General features: G+C 42.4%; 1 protein-coding gene and 1 long non-coding RNA gene across 2 annotated transcripts; both read left to right on the forward strand.

Moving 5' to 3' along the window:
• The first annotated feature begins 3,275 nt into the window (after positions 1 to 3,275).
• LOC111583235 (uncharacterized) lies at positions 3,276 to 6,150 on the forward strand. Its single transcript, XR_008600682.1, has 4 exons — positions 3,276 to 3,326; positions 3,929 to 3,994; positions 4,396 to 4,461; positions 4,665 to 6,150. It is a non-coding gene; the product is annotated as an uncharacterized LOC111583235 (long non-coding RNA).
• A 5,214-nt stretch (positions 6,151 to 11,364) lies between these two features.
• Positions 11,365 to 14,126, forward strand: LOC118471781 (Fc receptor-like protein 5). The gene is made up of 4 exons (XM_055008037.1): positions 11,365 to 11,733; positions 11,815 to 12,057; positions 13,775 to 13,951; positions 14,047 to 14,126. Exons 1-4 carry the CDS (start codon positions 11,448 to 11,450, stop codon positions 14,124 to 14,126), a joined length of 786 nt encoding a protein of 261 aa, XP_054864012.1. The 5' UTR covers positions 11,365 to 11,447.
• Positions 14,127 to 14,145: the final 19 nt, after the last annotated feature.

A 14,145-nucleotide genomic window follows, 5' to 3' on the forward strand; every position in this document is an offset into this window, starting at 1 on the left:
GAAACATCAACTGGATCCTGCACAGTTGAAGGTGCAGCAGCAGAATATGACAGTGGAGAATACTGGTGTGAAATGGGAGGACAGCAGAGAAGCAACACCGTCAACGTCACTGTTACTGGTAGGAAAATAGCAAAACATTCACTCAGTTCATAACCAGTTGGTCGATGTCATTGGTTTGATGTCAACAGCTAATATTTTTATAGAATTTTGTTCCTGATCTAGAAGACTTGAAATGATCATAAAAACAACCTCTACTGAGAAATATCAGGATTCCAACCGGTGATGCCTAGATCTGGGGTGTCAAAGTGTAGAAAAGTAACTGCTCCTGAACATATTGTTTAAAAATTCTTTCTGAATTTGATCATTATTTACTCAATGTACAACTATTGCACATTAAAGTAAAACACATTTAGGCCCATTGCTGTGGTTATTATAACATAAATTACATGTTTTACAATAACAGCTCTACTAACTTTTCCACTGAAGCGCTGGTGCTACCAACTTCCTTGGTTGGTTGCTCCTCCTCCACCTCCTTATTTGGGTTCAGCATTGCCACGCTATTAATCCACCGTACATGCTGATGAATAGCTGTTTTTGTTTAACCATGTGTGTTGCATTGACTTTCAGTGATACAAGACTTGATGTTTTAATCTTAAAATACATGTATTTTGTCACCAATCCTCTTCTGACATCTGTCACAAACTAGAAACATCTGCTTCTCGGTAAATACTACATTTTACCAACGTTCCCTAAACGCCTCACATGCTGGGTGCTACAGTAGACGCTGGCTGAGGCTGCAGTTTAGCAGCTCTGACAGGTGTGTGACCAAAAATGTGTTGGAAAACAGTGAAAAAAAAGCAGAGATTTACCCAAATTGAAGCCGAGTGACTTCAGTGATGGTCGTTGTTTTCTATTAGCGGAGTGCATGTTAAATGTCAAGCCACAGTCCATCATGTTTGTTAACTGATTGTAGTTAAAATTTGACCGTTAAGATTGAAAAGATTGAATGTTGTGGGCTTCTTTTTCTTCTGGAGACCTCTCCTCCTGCACCTGTACAGTTTCTATGATCAGGTGTCGGACCTGAACCTCTCCTCCAGCCCCCTCCTCACTGGGTTTTAACATAATTGGCTTTAGATAACAGTGAAATTTACTGTATTCCACATCAGACAGGGAGAGACTGAGTCAATGTGGAAGGAACAGCACTATTTTCAACCACATTAACTTGTGCAGTAGCTGCCTGTAGTGACAGAAGGCACCAGATCAGCTAATGATCATCATTCACTGATGGCACAAAAACGGTCACAAATGCAACCACTTTGGTCACAAACATCATATATAGCTCCACAGGACGATTCCCCAAAAGTGCCTCAAGAATCCAGCAAACAAATGCTTCCTGTCGGCACTGCAAATGGCACAACCGCAATAATAGATCCATTACGGAACCAATTTCTAGACAGTTCTTGTACCTGATAGTCGATTACTTAGTGCAAAAAGTCAAATGTAAGAATTTGCTGCATTTCTGACTCTTTTCCAGGATAACACTTGAATATATTTGGGTTCTGGACTGTTAGTTAGACAGAACATCTTACAAGATGCTAACTTATCATCTGGAATCTTCTGACAGACATTTCTCTGTTTTCTGATGTTTTTGGGACCAATTAATTAATCGATAATAAAAAATAAGAGTTTGGTGCATCGCTTTTGGTACTTTAAAAACACACAAAGTATGTGAAGAGACTGTTGAACTGGTGATGGAGCTTTTAGAAACCAGAGAGAACCATTCTGTTCCTCAGAGTGTTTTGGCACATCAAGTTTGGAAGTTCAATCAAGGCCATACTGACCCTGCAGGGTGCAGTAGTCTTGAGATAATAGTAGTATCATATAAGTGTAACAGAAAGTATTTCTTGGCACAAACTGCTTGTGGAATCCTGTTGTTCAGGTGGTTCTGTGGTCCTGGAGAGTCCAGTCCATCCTGTGATGCAGGGAGATAACGTGACTTTGAGCTGCAGGACAAAGGAGACGTCCTCAAGCTTCATGGCTGAGTTCTACAAAGATGGTGTCTCCATTGGAAAAAGCTCGACAGGAACCATTACAAGTCCAAATCTTTCCAGGTTTGATGAAGGATTCTACAAGTGCAGCATCTCTGATGTCGGAGAATCACCACAGAGCTGGTTGTCTGTCATCTCCGAAGGTGAAATCTTCCAGTGTTTCAAAATAAATCCATGAAAGATCTGTCAGCGTCTCCCACCTGACCTCCTCAGAATCAGCTGGTTCTTTATCTACAGCTACTTCAGAGTATTTAATGAAGCCATGCAAAAATTCACCTTCATACTATGAAAAGTTTCTGAGTTACAGACCCTTGAAGAACATCATGGTGTTTGGAAATGTCATCTTTTCCATCATTTCTGAGCCTCATAACTTCATTAGCACAGCTGATAGAAACACGATATTTTCAGGATGAGAAACGAATTTCAGTTCTGGCATAAACTGAAACTAAATCAGTTTTACATCCACTCCAGGTGTCACAGTCTAAAGACTAAATCTGGTTTTGGTTTAGTCTTCCCAATTTTCTCTATAAACAACTCTGTGCATCCGTATTATGGGATGTATCATCATTTGAACACTAATTTCTACAACATAGAGTCATAGAAACAATCATTGGTACCCCAGATGTGTTTGTTTTCTGATAATTCACCCGAGAGAACTTTAAAAAGTGCATTCTGGGTAAACTTTAATAGCTCACATCAGCATGTTGATAGGTGGTTGGTCAGAACAAGTTAAAGACAACAAAAGGTCTCATAAAGTTGTTAAACAAAAAAGAAAATCAACTGATTCTGAGGAAGTCAAGTGGGCATTTTTTTCACATTTGGTTGTCTTTATCAGAAATAACCCCAATTATCACAGATAAAGTTCCATAGTCCATACTTCAGACAGATATTACAGTTCAGAAAAAGTATTTTGCAGTGTGATGATCATGTCTAATAGCTGCTCGTATCTTTCCAGGAGCTTCTCCTCCTCATCGTAAACCCCATCAGCTCTTTCTGCTGCTCAGCTTGGGAGGCAGCGTTTTCTTGGTGCTTCTGCTGCTGCTTGGATTTCTTCTATGTCGGACACATCAACCAGCGACCAGAGGCCAAACAGAAGGAGCCGCTTCCACTCGAGGTTTGCTCAGAGTTGGCTCTTTGTTTCAGAATGTGGTTTTAGCATTGATGGGAGGAAGCACCAAAGCTGATTTTTTGTTGTTGTTGTTTTTGTTTGTTTGTTTTATCCAGTATCGTCTGTCCAGTCCTACTCTTCTCCACCAACAGATGAGGAACACCAGCCTGGTTGGTGATCTTACACAGTCCTCAGTGACTTCGCCCACATTCAATTTCTCATTTTCTTCATCCTTTAATGCCCTACAAGAGTTTGGCTACTTGCTAACAGTTAGGAAGTACTTCATTTTATGACCTCTCAACCATTTTGTACCTCATCTGCACTCTCAGATTGTCCTAAACCAACTTTGGCCACTTTTGCAAAGATAAATCGGTGTAAAATTGCAGATGTTAAGGTTGATTGAGACCAACACAGGCTCAATGTTGCCAACGGTGCATCTACTAAATACTGACTTGAGGGAAGTTAATATTTATGCATATCATTTTTTAAGGGTTTATATTTTTGTATTAATTGGTACTGCTTTGTAAAAATCTGTCTTTGTTTTCTAAATTCTTGTTAAAAAAAAAAAGCCACATTTTATTGACCAACTTCAGTTTTGGTTGTTTTTTTGTTTGTTTGTTTGTTTTAATTGTTCTTCCAATGCACCATTTAATCTGTGCAGATGCATGTTCAAGCTAATAAATCAAAGTTATATATGTAAAAGAAGCTGCTACAGACTTTAGAACCAAAAAAATCTAATGTTTTGTCTCTTTACTTGTACTTGTGTCTGCAGAATCCAGTTCAGCTGAAGCAATGCACACAACATATGCCACCGTCACAAGACCCAGGGGTGTAAAAGGTAATTTAATCAACACTCAGAGAAACAGGAACTGGTGTAGAAGTTTGGTTCAATACAAAAGATAGCAGCACTAAAGCCTTTAAACAGACATCGCTTTGCAGCCATACAAAGGTGAAACCACTGACCTGCTGCAGTTCATTCATGTCTAAACTAGACAGCGTATGTTTCTGACACTTTCTAAGTATTTTTTTTAAATACTTGTCAAAAATGTATGCTTTTGTTTATCATTGCACATCTGTTTAGTGGAAACTGCCACATGTGTTCTTTAAAGGCACCATTTAATCTGTGCAGATGCGTGTTCAAGCTGATAAATCAATGCTATGTATGTAAAAGACGCTGCTACAGACTTCACAACCAAAATATCTCATGTTTTGTCTCCTTACTTTTACTTGTGTGTGCAGAATCCATTTCAATTGAACCAAAATACACGACATATGCCACCGTCACAAGACCCAGGGAGGTAAAAGGTAATTTAACCGACACTCAGAGAAACAGGAACTGGTGTAGAAGTCTGGTTCAAGGCTAAAGATAGCAGCACTAAAGCCTTTAAACAGACATCGCTTTGCAGCCAGACAAAGGTGAAACCACTGACCTGCTGTTCCTGTATTTATTCATTTCTAAACTAAACAGCGTATGTTTCAGATGCTTCTCATCTGTGCTTCTTTTTTAGCATTTCAGATACGAACCACGCAGTAAACCCCCAGACAGAAGCAGGAAGTTCACTGTGTAGCAGCTCAAGGTTGTTTCTGAGTGAAGCTGCCACCGTTACAATAATAAAAGTCGATGCCTGCGTTTGATTTATTTTTATCAGGGTGTCGAGTTTGTAGATGTGCTGTCGTAAATTTGGACTTATATGTCCTCACAGATGCATTTTGCCCTATTATAGATGTATGTATGACAGGTAAAAATAAAAGCTAAGTAGAAGCCAAGTAGGTGAAATATAAAGTTTGTCTTAAGATGCAAAGAAGTCGTGCTGAGTGTCCACAACTTCATGTCAAACAGTTTTTGGGATATTTCTTTCATGTTTTTCCTCACTGTGGGCTCACTTTTCACTGCAGTATCAAAATAATAAAAGTCTTGCATCTCTACAGCTCAACCAAGACTAGAAGTAGAGAGAACTTTAAGTGGAAACACCAAGAACCCGAGTTGAATTTAGTCTGATTGTTTATTTACTAAACCAGAATCAATCTGAGTTTTTACTAAAAGTTTAAAATTGTTAATTCTTTATTGAATGTGTCTCCAAAACAGAGCCGGAAGCATCCAGCTACTCAGCACCCTGGATTGACACGAGACACTTTTATCATACGATCGATTAGGCAAGAATGAGGCACCGTCGCTTTGTTTGTTCTCTTTGTTCTGCTGTGAAGGGAAATGATGGAAAAAAAGCATCATTTCAGGAGGTTTCTGTACAGTTACTGCAGGTTTTGTACGTTTGTATGAACACTCAATATGTTGATGGATCATTGATGACAGTGTGCGACTTTGTTTGAAATTAAAAAAAAGAAACAAGAGACTTCAGTCTCCTCACAGCATCAGTGAGTATTTTCAGAAGCAGCAGTTCAATAGTGAAACCATTCGTTTCTATGTCTGTTCACTGAGCTGCTGTTGAATATACTCACTGTGGTGACGATATGTGACAAATGTTGAAGTAATATTGACCTAAAAAGTCATAAATCATCAGCATAACATCAGTTTGTGGCTGAGAAAGTAAAAACACTGTCAACGCAAGAACTTCCCCTCAAGAAATAGTGAAGGAGGTGGAATGAATATTGTTCTCTTATGTAGTGTTTGTTCTTCATCTGCTTTGCTGCTTTTCCAACCCTCACCCTGATTGGTCGAGACAGACAGCTGACCTCCCTTAGCCTGGTTCATAACTCTCGATAAGTGGAGATCGTTTGGTTCCTTCCCACTGTTGCCAAGTTCTTCTTGAAGGAAATAGAAAGGAGGACGAGGATTTGTTTGCTTTGTCTGTTTAAATTCATCAGGTCTTCATCTTACTGTGTGAACTGCAATGAGATGCTGTGAACTGGCCCTATATTTTTTTTAAAAAAAGAAAGAACTTGAAATTAAGTTGTGTTGTTGAATATTGTGTATTGCATTTTAATAAAATTACATTCATTATATATATTTACAGTTTATACAGTATCATCAAATGCATGAAAATGTCCCTCCTACCTGCTGTATTACCTTTACATGTATACATCTACATTATGAGACATTGATTATTAACAAGAAACAGACAATCCAAGACAACATACATTTACTGATGAACAGAAGTAGAGTGCTGCCACCTAGTGGCCCATATGTAGACACCATGTACATTCACTACATACAGCTCTGTGAAAAGTCAAAGGAAAAACCTGCCTAAATGAGTGCAGAATCAAAATGAATGCAGCTGTTCCCACTCAGGTCCACTGGATGGCGCAATTATACTCTGAAAAATGGATAAAAATACTGAGCAGGTCCAGTTGGTTCTGGTTTTGTACCAAGGAAATGCTCTGAATGATACTGAAGGATGGTTCAGCAACAAAGATCGCTGGTGTTTTCATAGAAGCGGTGACTACAGTGAGATCTGCATTTAGATCCACACCGATCAGCCATAACATTCTGACCACTGACAGGTGAATAAAACTGATTATCTCGTCATCGTGGCTTCTGTTAGCAGGTTGGATATATTCAGCAGAAAGTGGATATTTTTTCATCAAAGTTGTTGTTAGAAGCAGGAAAAATGGGCAAGCCTAAGGATGTGAGTGAGTCTGACAACTGACTGGGTCGGGGCATTGAACCTGGTTCCACTCTCATATTACTGGATAAACAGCAGTATCAGGTAATGTATACACCTGTGAAAACAGCAGTCATCTACTGTGCAGTTTTTCAAATAACATTTTGAGACTATTTTTAACAAACTAATTTCATTTGTTCATCCTCTTTAGGTGACGGTTTGTGGATCTGCTGGACAGCCATGTGGTGGAGAGGCAGGTGAGGATTGCTGCCCAGATGCCACAGTGGAAGTCCAAAGGTACATGGTGGATCCTTTAATTCCCCGGATGGAGGATCCACTCCACTTCTGGGCAACTAGGAAGACCATTTACCTGCATCTGTATCAACTTGTACTGCAGTTTCTGTGCACTCTAGCCTCTTCAGTTCCATGTGAGAGGAAATTACCTCCAAGAAGAAACATGCTCAGCCCTCACACTGTGGAACAAATCCTCTTCCTAAATAAAAAACTAATAAAATAACCATATTATTTTACCTGTTCATAAGCACTTCTACCCCCAGATCAAATACAACCCAGAAAAAATGCACTATACATATAAGTTACAATATGGTATTATATATAAATGATTCCACCATAGAAAATTCAGTTATAGAAAGCAGTGGAAACTCAAGACTGTGATGATATACATGGTCTTTACAAGAGGAGGTAAACTTTTGTTGATGACTGTATGTATCTGTGAAGATACAGTTTAAAGGGATGCACAGCTGTCAGGACCCTCTGAGTTCATAAAGCCTCCACCATGCTCAGCTGGTCATTTTACATTATTGACAGAGGACAGAGGACTCTGTTCATGTGCTTCACCAGGAGGAGGGAGGTCTGATGTCGTTGAGCATTTGTTATCCTGTTTCTGTCCCTTTGCAGCTTCAACCCATCTCTTCTGTTCTGGAATGTGCATCTGGGTTAACCAACGTGAGGTCCCTGCCATCGTCATTCTGCAATGTCTGCTGGGAGCCAGAGGGGTTCTGCTTCCACCATCGGCTTCCCAAGGAGCTCCACCTTCACCACGAGGATCCTGCCAGTCCTCCTGAGGAGGTTCGTCTCAGATGTTCACCATCGGCCTCTTGAGGAGCTCCACCACTAAGCTCCTGTATGGCCACCCAGGCCTCCCTCTTCCCTGCTGCCCACCTGCCCAGCCTCCAGAGGTGTTTTACCTTTGCCACCACTGCCAGGCTCCTGCTATCTCTGTCAGTCTGAGAGGTTCCACCTTCCCCACCAGGATCCTGGCCAGCCTTCCAAATAGGTCTATCTCCAGTGTGGTCCTGCCTGACACTCTGGTCCCAAACAGCATCACTTTCCTCTCTCTCTATCTCTCTCTCTCTATCTTACTTCAGCTCTTTTTCCAGCTGATCTGTCAGAGAATGTAGAGGGAGTCAATATAAATCAAGTAGGTCACTGAAAATCTAATCTACATAGAGCTCAAAAGCTGCTCATGAACAAGAAAAATGAAACCGATTTAGATGAAGCTGGTGGTTAAAAAAATAAACATTTTATGTTTCCTGCCGTGAGTGACATCAACCACTGATATCCTGCAGCCACTTCACTTCTTTGCTGTTTCGGACCACAGTTCAGTGGTTGAAGTTTGCAGAAACAAAACCCCCATCTGATTTCCTCTCAGCTGAACCACTGTCATTTACAGACAGTTTGTTTCCACCAGCATGAAATGATAAAACCAAATATTGAAGATAACAATCAGTAAATCTGTTGTTAATGCGGAGAAAGTTTCAGATCTACGGAGCTGCTTCATGTTTATAAACGAACCAAGCCTCCAGTAATCCTTCAGAGCTGCTCAGACTGTCAGTGAAGGCATCACTCTGTCAGTGAAGGCATCACTCTCTCAGTGAAGGCATCATGCTGTCACTGAAGGCATCAGACTGTCAGTGAAGGCATCACTCTGTCAGTGAAGGCACCAGACTGTCAGTGAAGGCATCATACTGTCAGTGAAGGCATCACTCTGTCTGTGAAGGCATCATGCTGTCAGTGAAGGCATCACTCTGTCAGTAAAGGCACCAGACTGTCAGTGAAGGCATCATACTATCAGTGAAGGCATCATACTATCAGTGAAGGCATCAGACTGTCATGAAGGCATCACTCTGTCAGTGAAGGCATCACTCTGTCAGTGAAGGCATCACTCTCTCAGTGAAGGCATCAATCTGTCACTGAAGGCATCAGACTGTCAGTGAAGGCATCACTCTGTCAGTGAAGGCATCATACTATCAGTGAAGGCATCACTCTGTCAGTGAAGGCATCATATTGTCAGTGAAGGCATCACTCTGTCAGTGAAGGCATCACGCTGTCAGTGAAGGCATCATACTGTCAGTGAAGGCATCATACTGTCAGTGAAGGCATCAGACTGTCAGTGAAGGCATCACTTTGTCAGTGAAGGAATCATACTGTCAGTGAAGGCACCAGACTGTCGGTGAAGGCATCAGACTGTCAGTGAAGGCATCACATTGTCAGTGAAGGCATCATACTGTCAGTGAAGGCATCATACTGTCAGTGAAGGCATCATGCTGTCAGTGAAGGCATCAGGTTGTCACTGAAGGCATCATACTGTCAGTGAAGGCACCAGACTGTCAGTGAAGGCATTAGACTGTCAGTGAAGGCATCACTCTGTCGGTGAAGGCATCATGCTGTCAGTGAAGGCATCACTCTGTCAGTGAAGTCATCACTCTGTCAGTGAAGGCATCACTCTGTCAGTGAAGGCATCATACTATCAATGAAGGCATCATACTATCAGTGAAGGCATCACTCTGTCAGTGAAGGCATCATGCTGTCGGTGAAGGCATCACTCTGTCAGTGAAGGCATCACTCTGTCAGTGAAGGCATCATGCTGTCAGTGAAGGCATCACTCTGTCAGTGAAGGCATCACGCTGTCAGTGAAGGCATCACTTTGTCAGTGAAGGCATCATACTGTCTGTGAAGGCATCATACTGTCAGTGAAGGCATCACTTTGTCAATGAAGGCATCATACTGTCAGTGAAGGCATCACTCTGTCAGTGAAGGCATCACGCTGTCTGTGAAGGCATCACTCTGTCATGAAGGCATCACTCTGTCAGTGAAGGCATCATGCTGTAACTGAAGGCATCAGACTGTCAGTGAAGGCATCACTTTGTCAGTGAAGGCATCACTCTGTCAGTGAAGGCATCAGACTGTCAGTGAAGGCATCACTCTGTCAGTGAAGGCATCACTCTGTCAGTGAAGGCATCACTCTCTCAGTGAAGGCATCACTCTGTCAGTGAAGGCATCATGCTGTCACTGAAGGCATCAGACTGTCAGTGAAGGCATCACTCTGTCAGTGAAGGCATCATTCTCTCAGTGAAGGCATCATACTGTCAGTGAAGACATCAGACTGTCAGTGAAGGCATCACTCTCTCAGTGAAGGCATCATACTGTCAGTGAAGGCACCACTCTGTCAGTGAAGGCATCACTTTGTCAGTGAAGGCATCACTCTGTCAGTGAAGGCATCACTCTGTCAGTGAAGGCATCACTCTGTCAGTGAAGGCATCACTCTCTCAGTGAAGGCATCACTCTGTCAGTGAAGGCATCATACTGTCAGTGAAGGCACCACTCTGTCAGTGAAGGCATCACTTTGTCAGTGAAGGCATCACTCTGTCAGTGAAGGCATCACTCTGTCAATGAAGGCATCACTCTGTCAGTGAAGGCATCACTCTGTCAGTGAAGGCATCACTCTCTCAGTGAAGGCATCACTCTGTCAGTGAAGGCATCACTCTGTCAGTGAAGGCATCACTCTCTCAGTGAAGGCATCACTCTGTCAGTGAAGGCATCACTCTGTCGGTGAAGGCATCACTCTGTCAGTGAAGGCATCATGCTGTCACTGAAGGCATCAGACTGTCAGTGAAGGTATCACTCTCTCAGTGAAGGCATCATACTGTCAGTGAAGACATCAGACTGTCAGTGAAGGCATCATGCTATCAGTGAAGGTATCACTCTGTCAGTGAAGGCATCACTCTGTCAGTGAAGGCATCAGACTGTCAGTGAAGGCATCACTCTGTCAGTGAAGGCGTCACGCTGTCTGTGAAGGCATCACTCTGTCAGTGAAGGCATCACTCTGTCAGTGAAGGCATCAGACTGTCAGTGAAGGCATCACTCTGTCAGTGAAGGCATCACGCTGTCTGTGAAGGCATCACTCTCTGTCAGTGAAGGCATCATGCTGTCAGTGAAGGCACCAGACTTTCAGTGAAGGCATCACTCTGTCAGTGAAGGCATCAGACTGTCAGTGAAGGCATCATGCTGTCAGTGAAGGCATCAGACTGTCAGTGAAGTCATCATGCTGTCAGTGAAGGCATCACTCTGTCAGTGAAGGCATCACACAGCTGCTGATGTTTTGATTCAGGTTCTGCTGCTGATCATTGATTCTCTAGATTTGGTTTCTGTGTGTTTCTGCTTCATGTTTCTATTCAGAGCCTCATCTTAAACTGAAATTCTCTGCTCGGTTGTGGCCAAACACAGAAACCACAGCAGAGAGGCAGGAAGGAGGCGGGTTTACTGATGAGACTGAGAGCTGATCAGACAGTGGATCTAATATCAGCAGCTCAGGATGGCGGGAACATCTCTGCTGTGGATCTGTAAGTTACCTCTGATTCTCCATGTCCTGCTCAATATGACGCTTCAAACTAACCTCAGTGTGATTCTCCTGCAGCTCTGCTCTCACTGATGAGCTGCACAACAAACCAGGTGACGCTGAACCTGAGTCCCAACAGATCTCAGTTTTTTAGAGGAGATTCTGTTTCTCTGAGCTGTGAGGATGAAGACAGTTCTGCTGGATGGACTCTGAGGAGAAACACCACCAGAGAAACCAGACGTGTATGTGGACTTGACTGGGGAAAAGGATCTGGTTCCAGCTGTACCATCGATCCATTAATTCAGTGGGACAGTGGAGTTTACTGGTGTGAGTCCAGCCAGGCAGCAGCCAGTCAGAGCATCAACCTCACTGTTCCTGGTAAGATGAACTGTGCAGTCAGTGCTGATGAAGCTGTGTGTGAATGGATGAAATGCTGGACTTTGTCTCTGCTGTGTTCAGGTGGATCAGTGATCCTGCAGAGTCCTGTCCTCCCTGTGATGGAGGGAGATCCCCTCACTCTGAGCTGTCGATCAAAGCACGGCTCCCGCCTCCCAGCCGCTTTCTATAAAGATGGCTCCCTCATGGGGACTGAGCCCGGAGGTCACATGACCATCCTCCATGTTTCCAGGAGTGATGAAGGTCTCTACAGGTGTAACATCAGCAGTCATGGAGAGTCTCCATCCAGCTGGATCTCTGTCACAGGTGAGGATTCTTCCACTGAAAGAGACCTGCATCAGCACAGACACACAACCTGTGGAGACACACAACTGACACAAAGACACACAACCTGTAGAGACACACAACTAACACAGAGACACACAACATGTAGAGCCACACAACTAACACAAAGACACACAACATGTAGAGACACACAACATGTAGAGACACACAACCTGTGGAGACACACAACCTGTAGAGACACACAACTAACACAAAGACACACAACCTGTAGAGACACACAACTAACACAGAGACACACAACATGTAGAGCCACACAACTAACACAAAGACGCACAACATGTAGAGACACACAACATGTAGAGACACACAACCTGTGGAGACACACAACCTGTAGAGACACACAACTAACACAAAGACACACAACCTGTAGAGACACACAACTAACACAAAGACACACAACCTGTAGAGACACACAACTAACACAGACACAACATGAATAGAGACACAACCAACACAAAGAGACACAACATGTAGAGACATACAACTAACACAAAGACACACAACCTGTAGAGACACACAACCTGTAGAGACACACAACCAACACAAAGAGACACAACATGTAGAGACACACAACCAACACAAAGACACACAACCTGTAGAGACACACAACCTGTAGAGACACACAACCAACACAAAGAGACACAACTAACACAAAGACATGGGTCATTCCAGAATTGGAGGACATGTGGACTTCAAAATTTTGGGAAAAAAAGCCCTTCTCTTTTATTTTCTGTTCCATATTAATCAATAATAGATAATAAATTATCAAAGGCTTGATTGGCTCAGCTTCCACATCAATGGTAGCATTTTTATTCCATGTTTTCTGTGTTGTTTGCTAACTCTACTCTAATCCATGCTAATGTGATCTTTTTCTCAGCAGTAGAAGCTAGATATTTAGCTGCTGTTACTGCTGACCAAGAGGACAAACTGACTGATGGAAAACAGTCCAAAGAATTAGTCTGATCCTGATAATATGAGTTAGAGTGAGACATTCAATCAAGGCTGATGATGGGATGAAAATATGAAAAACAGAAGAGAGGACATAACTTTGTTCTACCCATTCTTTAGGAAAACTGTTCGATGATGTTAATTTCAGCGTTTCATGTGATTCACTGTTTTCTTCTTCTTCTATCAGCTAAAAATGTTTTGCTAACAGGGTTGTTGTGGGAAACACGTTCCATGCATAACAACTATTATTCCTAATATTATGTTGATTATACCAAAAATAGGAGATTTAGATTTCATTTAAACAGTTTTATTTGAGATTGAATTTGGTCATCAGGGGGTGGAACAAGAGAAAAATGGCATTTCAGGGGGAACTCCAGACTTATTTGGTATTTTAAAAAAACATTTTCAAACATTCCTTTCTCTTAGTTTTTTTTTAGATTTGGCCTCAAGACAAGTACATTTACACAACAACTGAATGTTTTAGTATTTTGTACACAGATTGTTTGAAATTTGACATGTGGGATGTAAAATGTCCTCCAATTCTGGAATGTCCCACGCACAGATCTAACAAAAAGAGACACAAAATGAGTTTGAAGATACATAAAAGCAACTACAAAGACACAAAACAATCTTAAAGATGCAAAACAACTAAAAAGAGACACAGAATGATTGAAAATAAACATGAAATGAGCAGAAAGAGTCACCTGATAAGGTTCTCTTCTCGCTACAGGTAAACCTACAACCTCAGCCCCGCCCCCTTCCTCCGCTCCACCCCCTTCCTCAGCTCCGCCCCCTGTCTCCTCCTCCCTCCGTCTTGTCTTCAGGCTGCTCTGCCACCTGCTGGTGTTCTGTCCATACTTCATCTCTACTGTCCTCATGGTGTCTTTGTATCGACACAGAGCTACAGGTACTGATCAATCCCTGACCTGTCAATCAATCAATCAATCAATCAATCATGGTTTTTAGTCCTTCATTAATATCTGTTATAACCTCATCTGACAGTCTCCATGGCGACAGCACCTCCCCTCCATGCTGAGAGGGGATTGGCTGATGACCTCGGGGCCATCCAGCATCACTTCTGAGTCCATCAGTCACATGATG

The sequence above is a fragment of the Amphiprion ocellaris genome, chromosome 23, assembly GCF_022539595.1.
Source record: "Amphiprion ocellaris isolate individual 3 ecotype Okinawa chromosome 23, ASM2253959v1, whole genome shotgun sequence".
NCBI lineage: Eukaryota > Metazoa > Chordata > Actinopteri > Pomacentridae > Amphiprion > Amphiprion ocellaris.

What these genes read in the sequence shown, in the direction of transcription:
- LOC118471781 (XM_055008037.1), top strand. Translation starts at nt 11,448, where the DNA reads ATGAGCTGCACAACAAACCAGGTGACGCTGAACCTGAGTCCCAACAGA. An exon ending in CAGCTGGATCTCTGTCACAG is followed by an intron (nt 12,058 to 13,774) that starts GTGAGGATTCTT and finishes TTCTCGCTACAG; the next exon opens with GTAAACCTACAACCTCAGCC. An exon ending in GTATCGACACAGAGCTACAG is followed by an intron (nt 13,952 to 14,046) that starts GTACTGATCAAT and finishes CTCATCTGACAG; the next exon opens with TCTCCATGGCGACAGCACCT.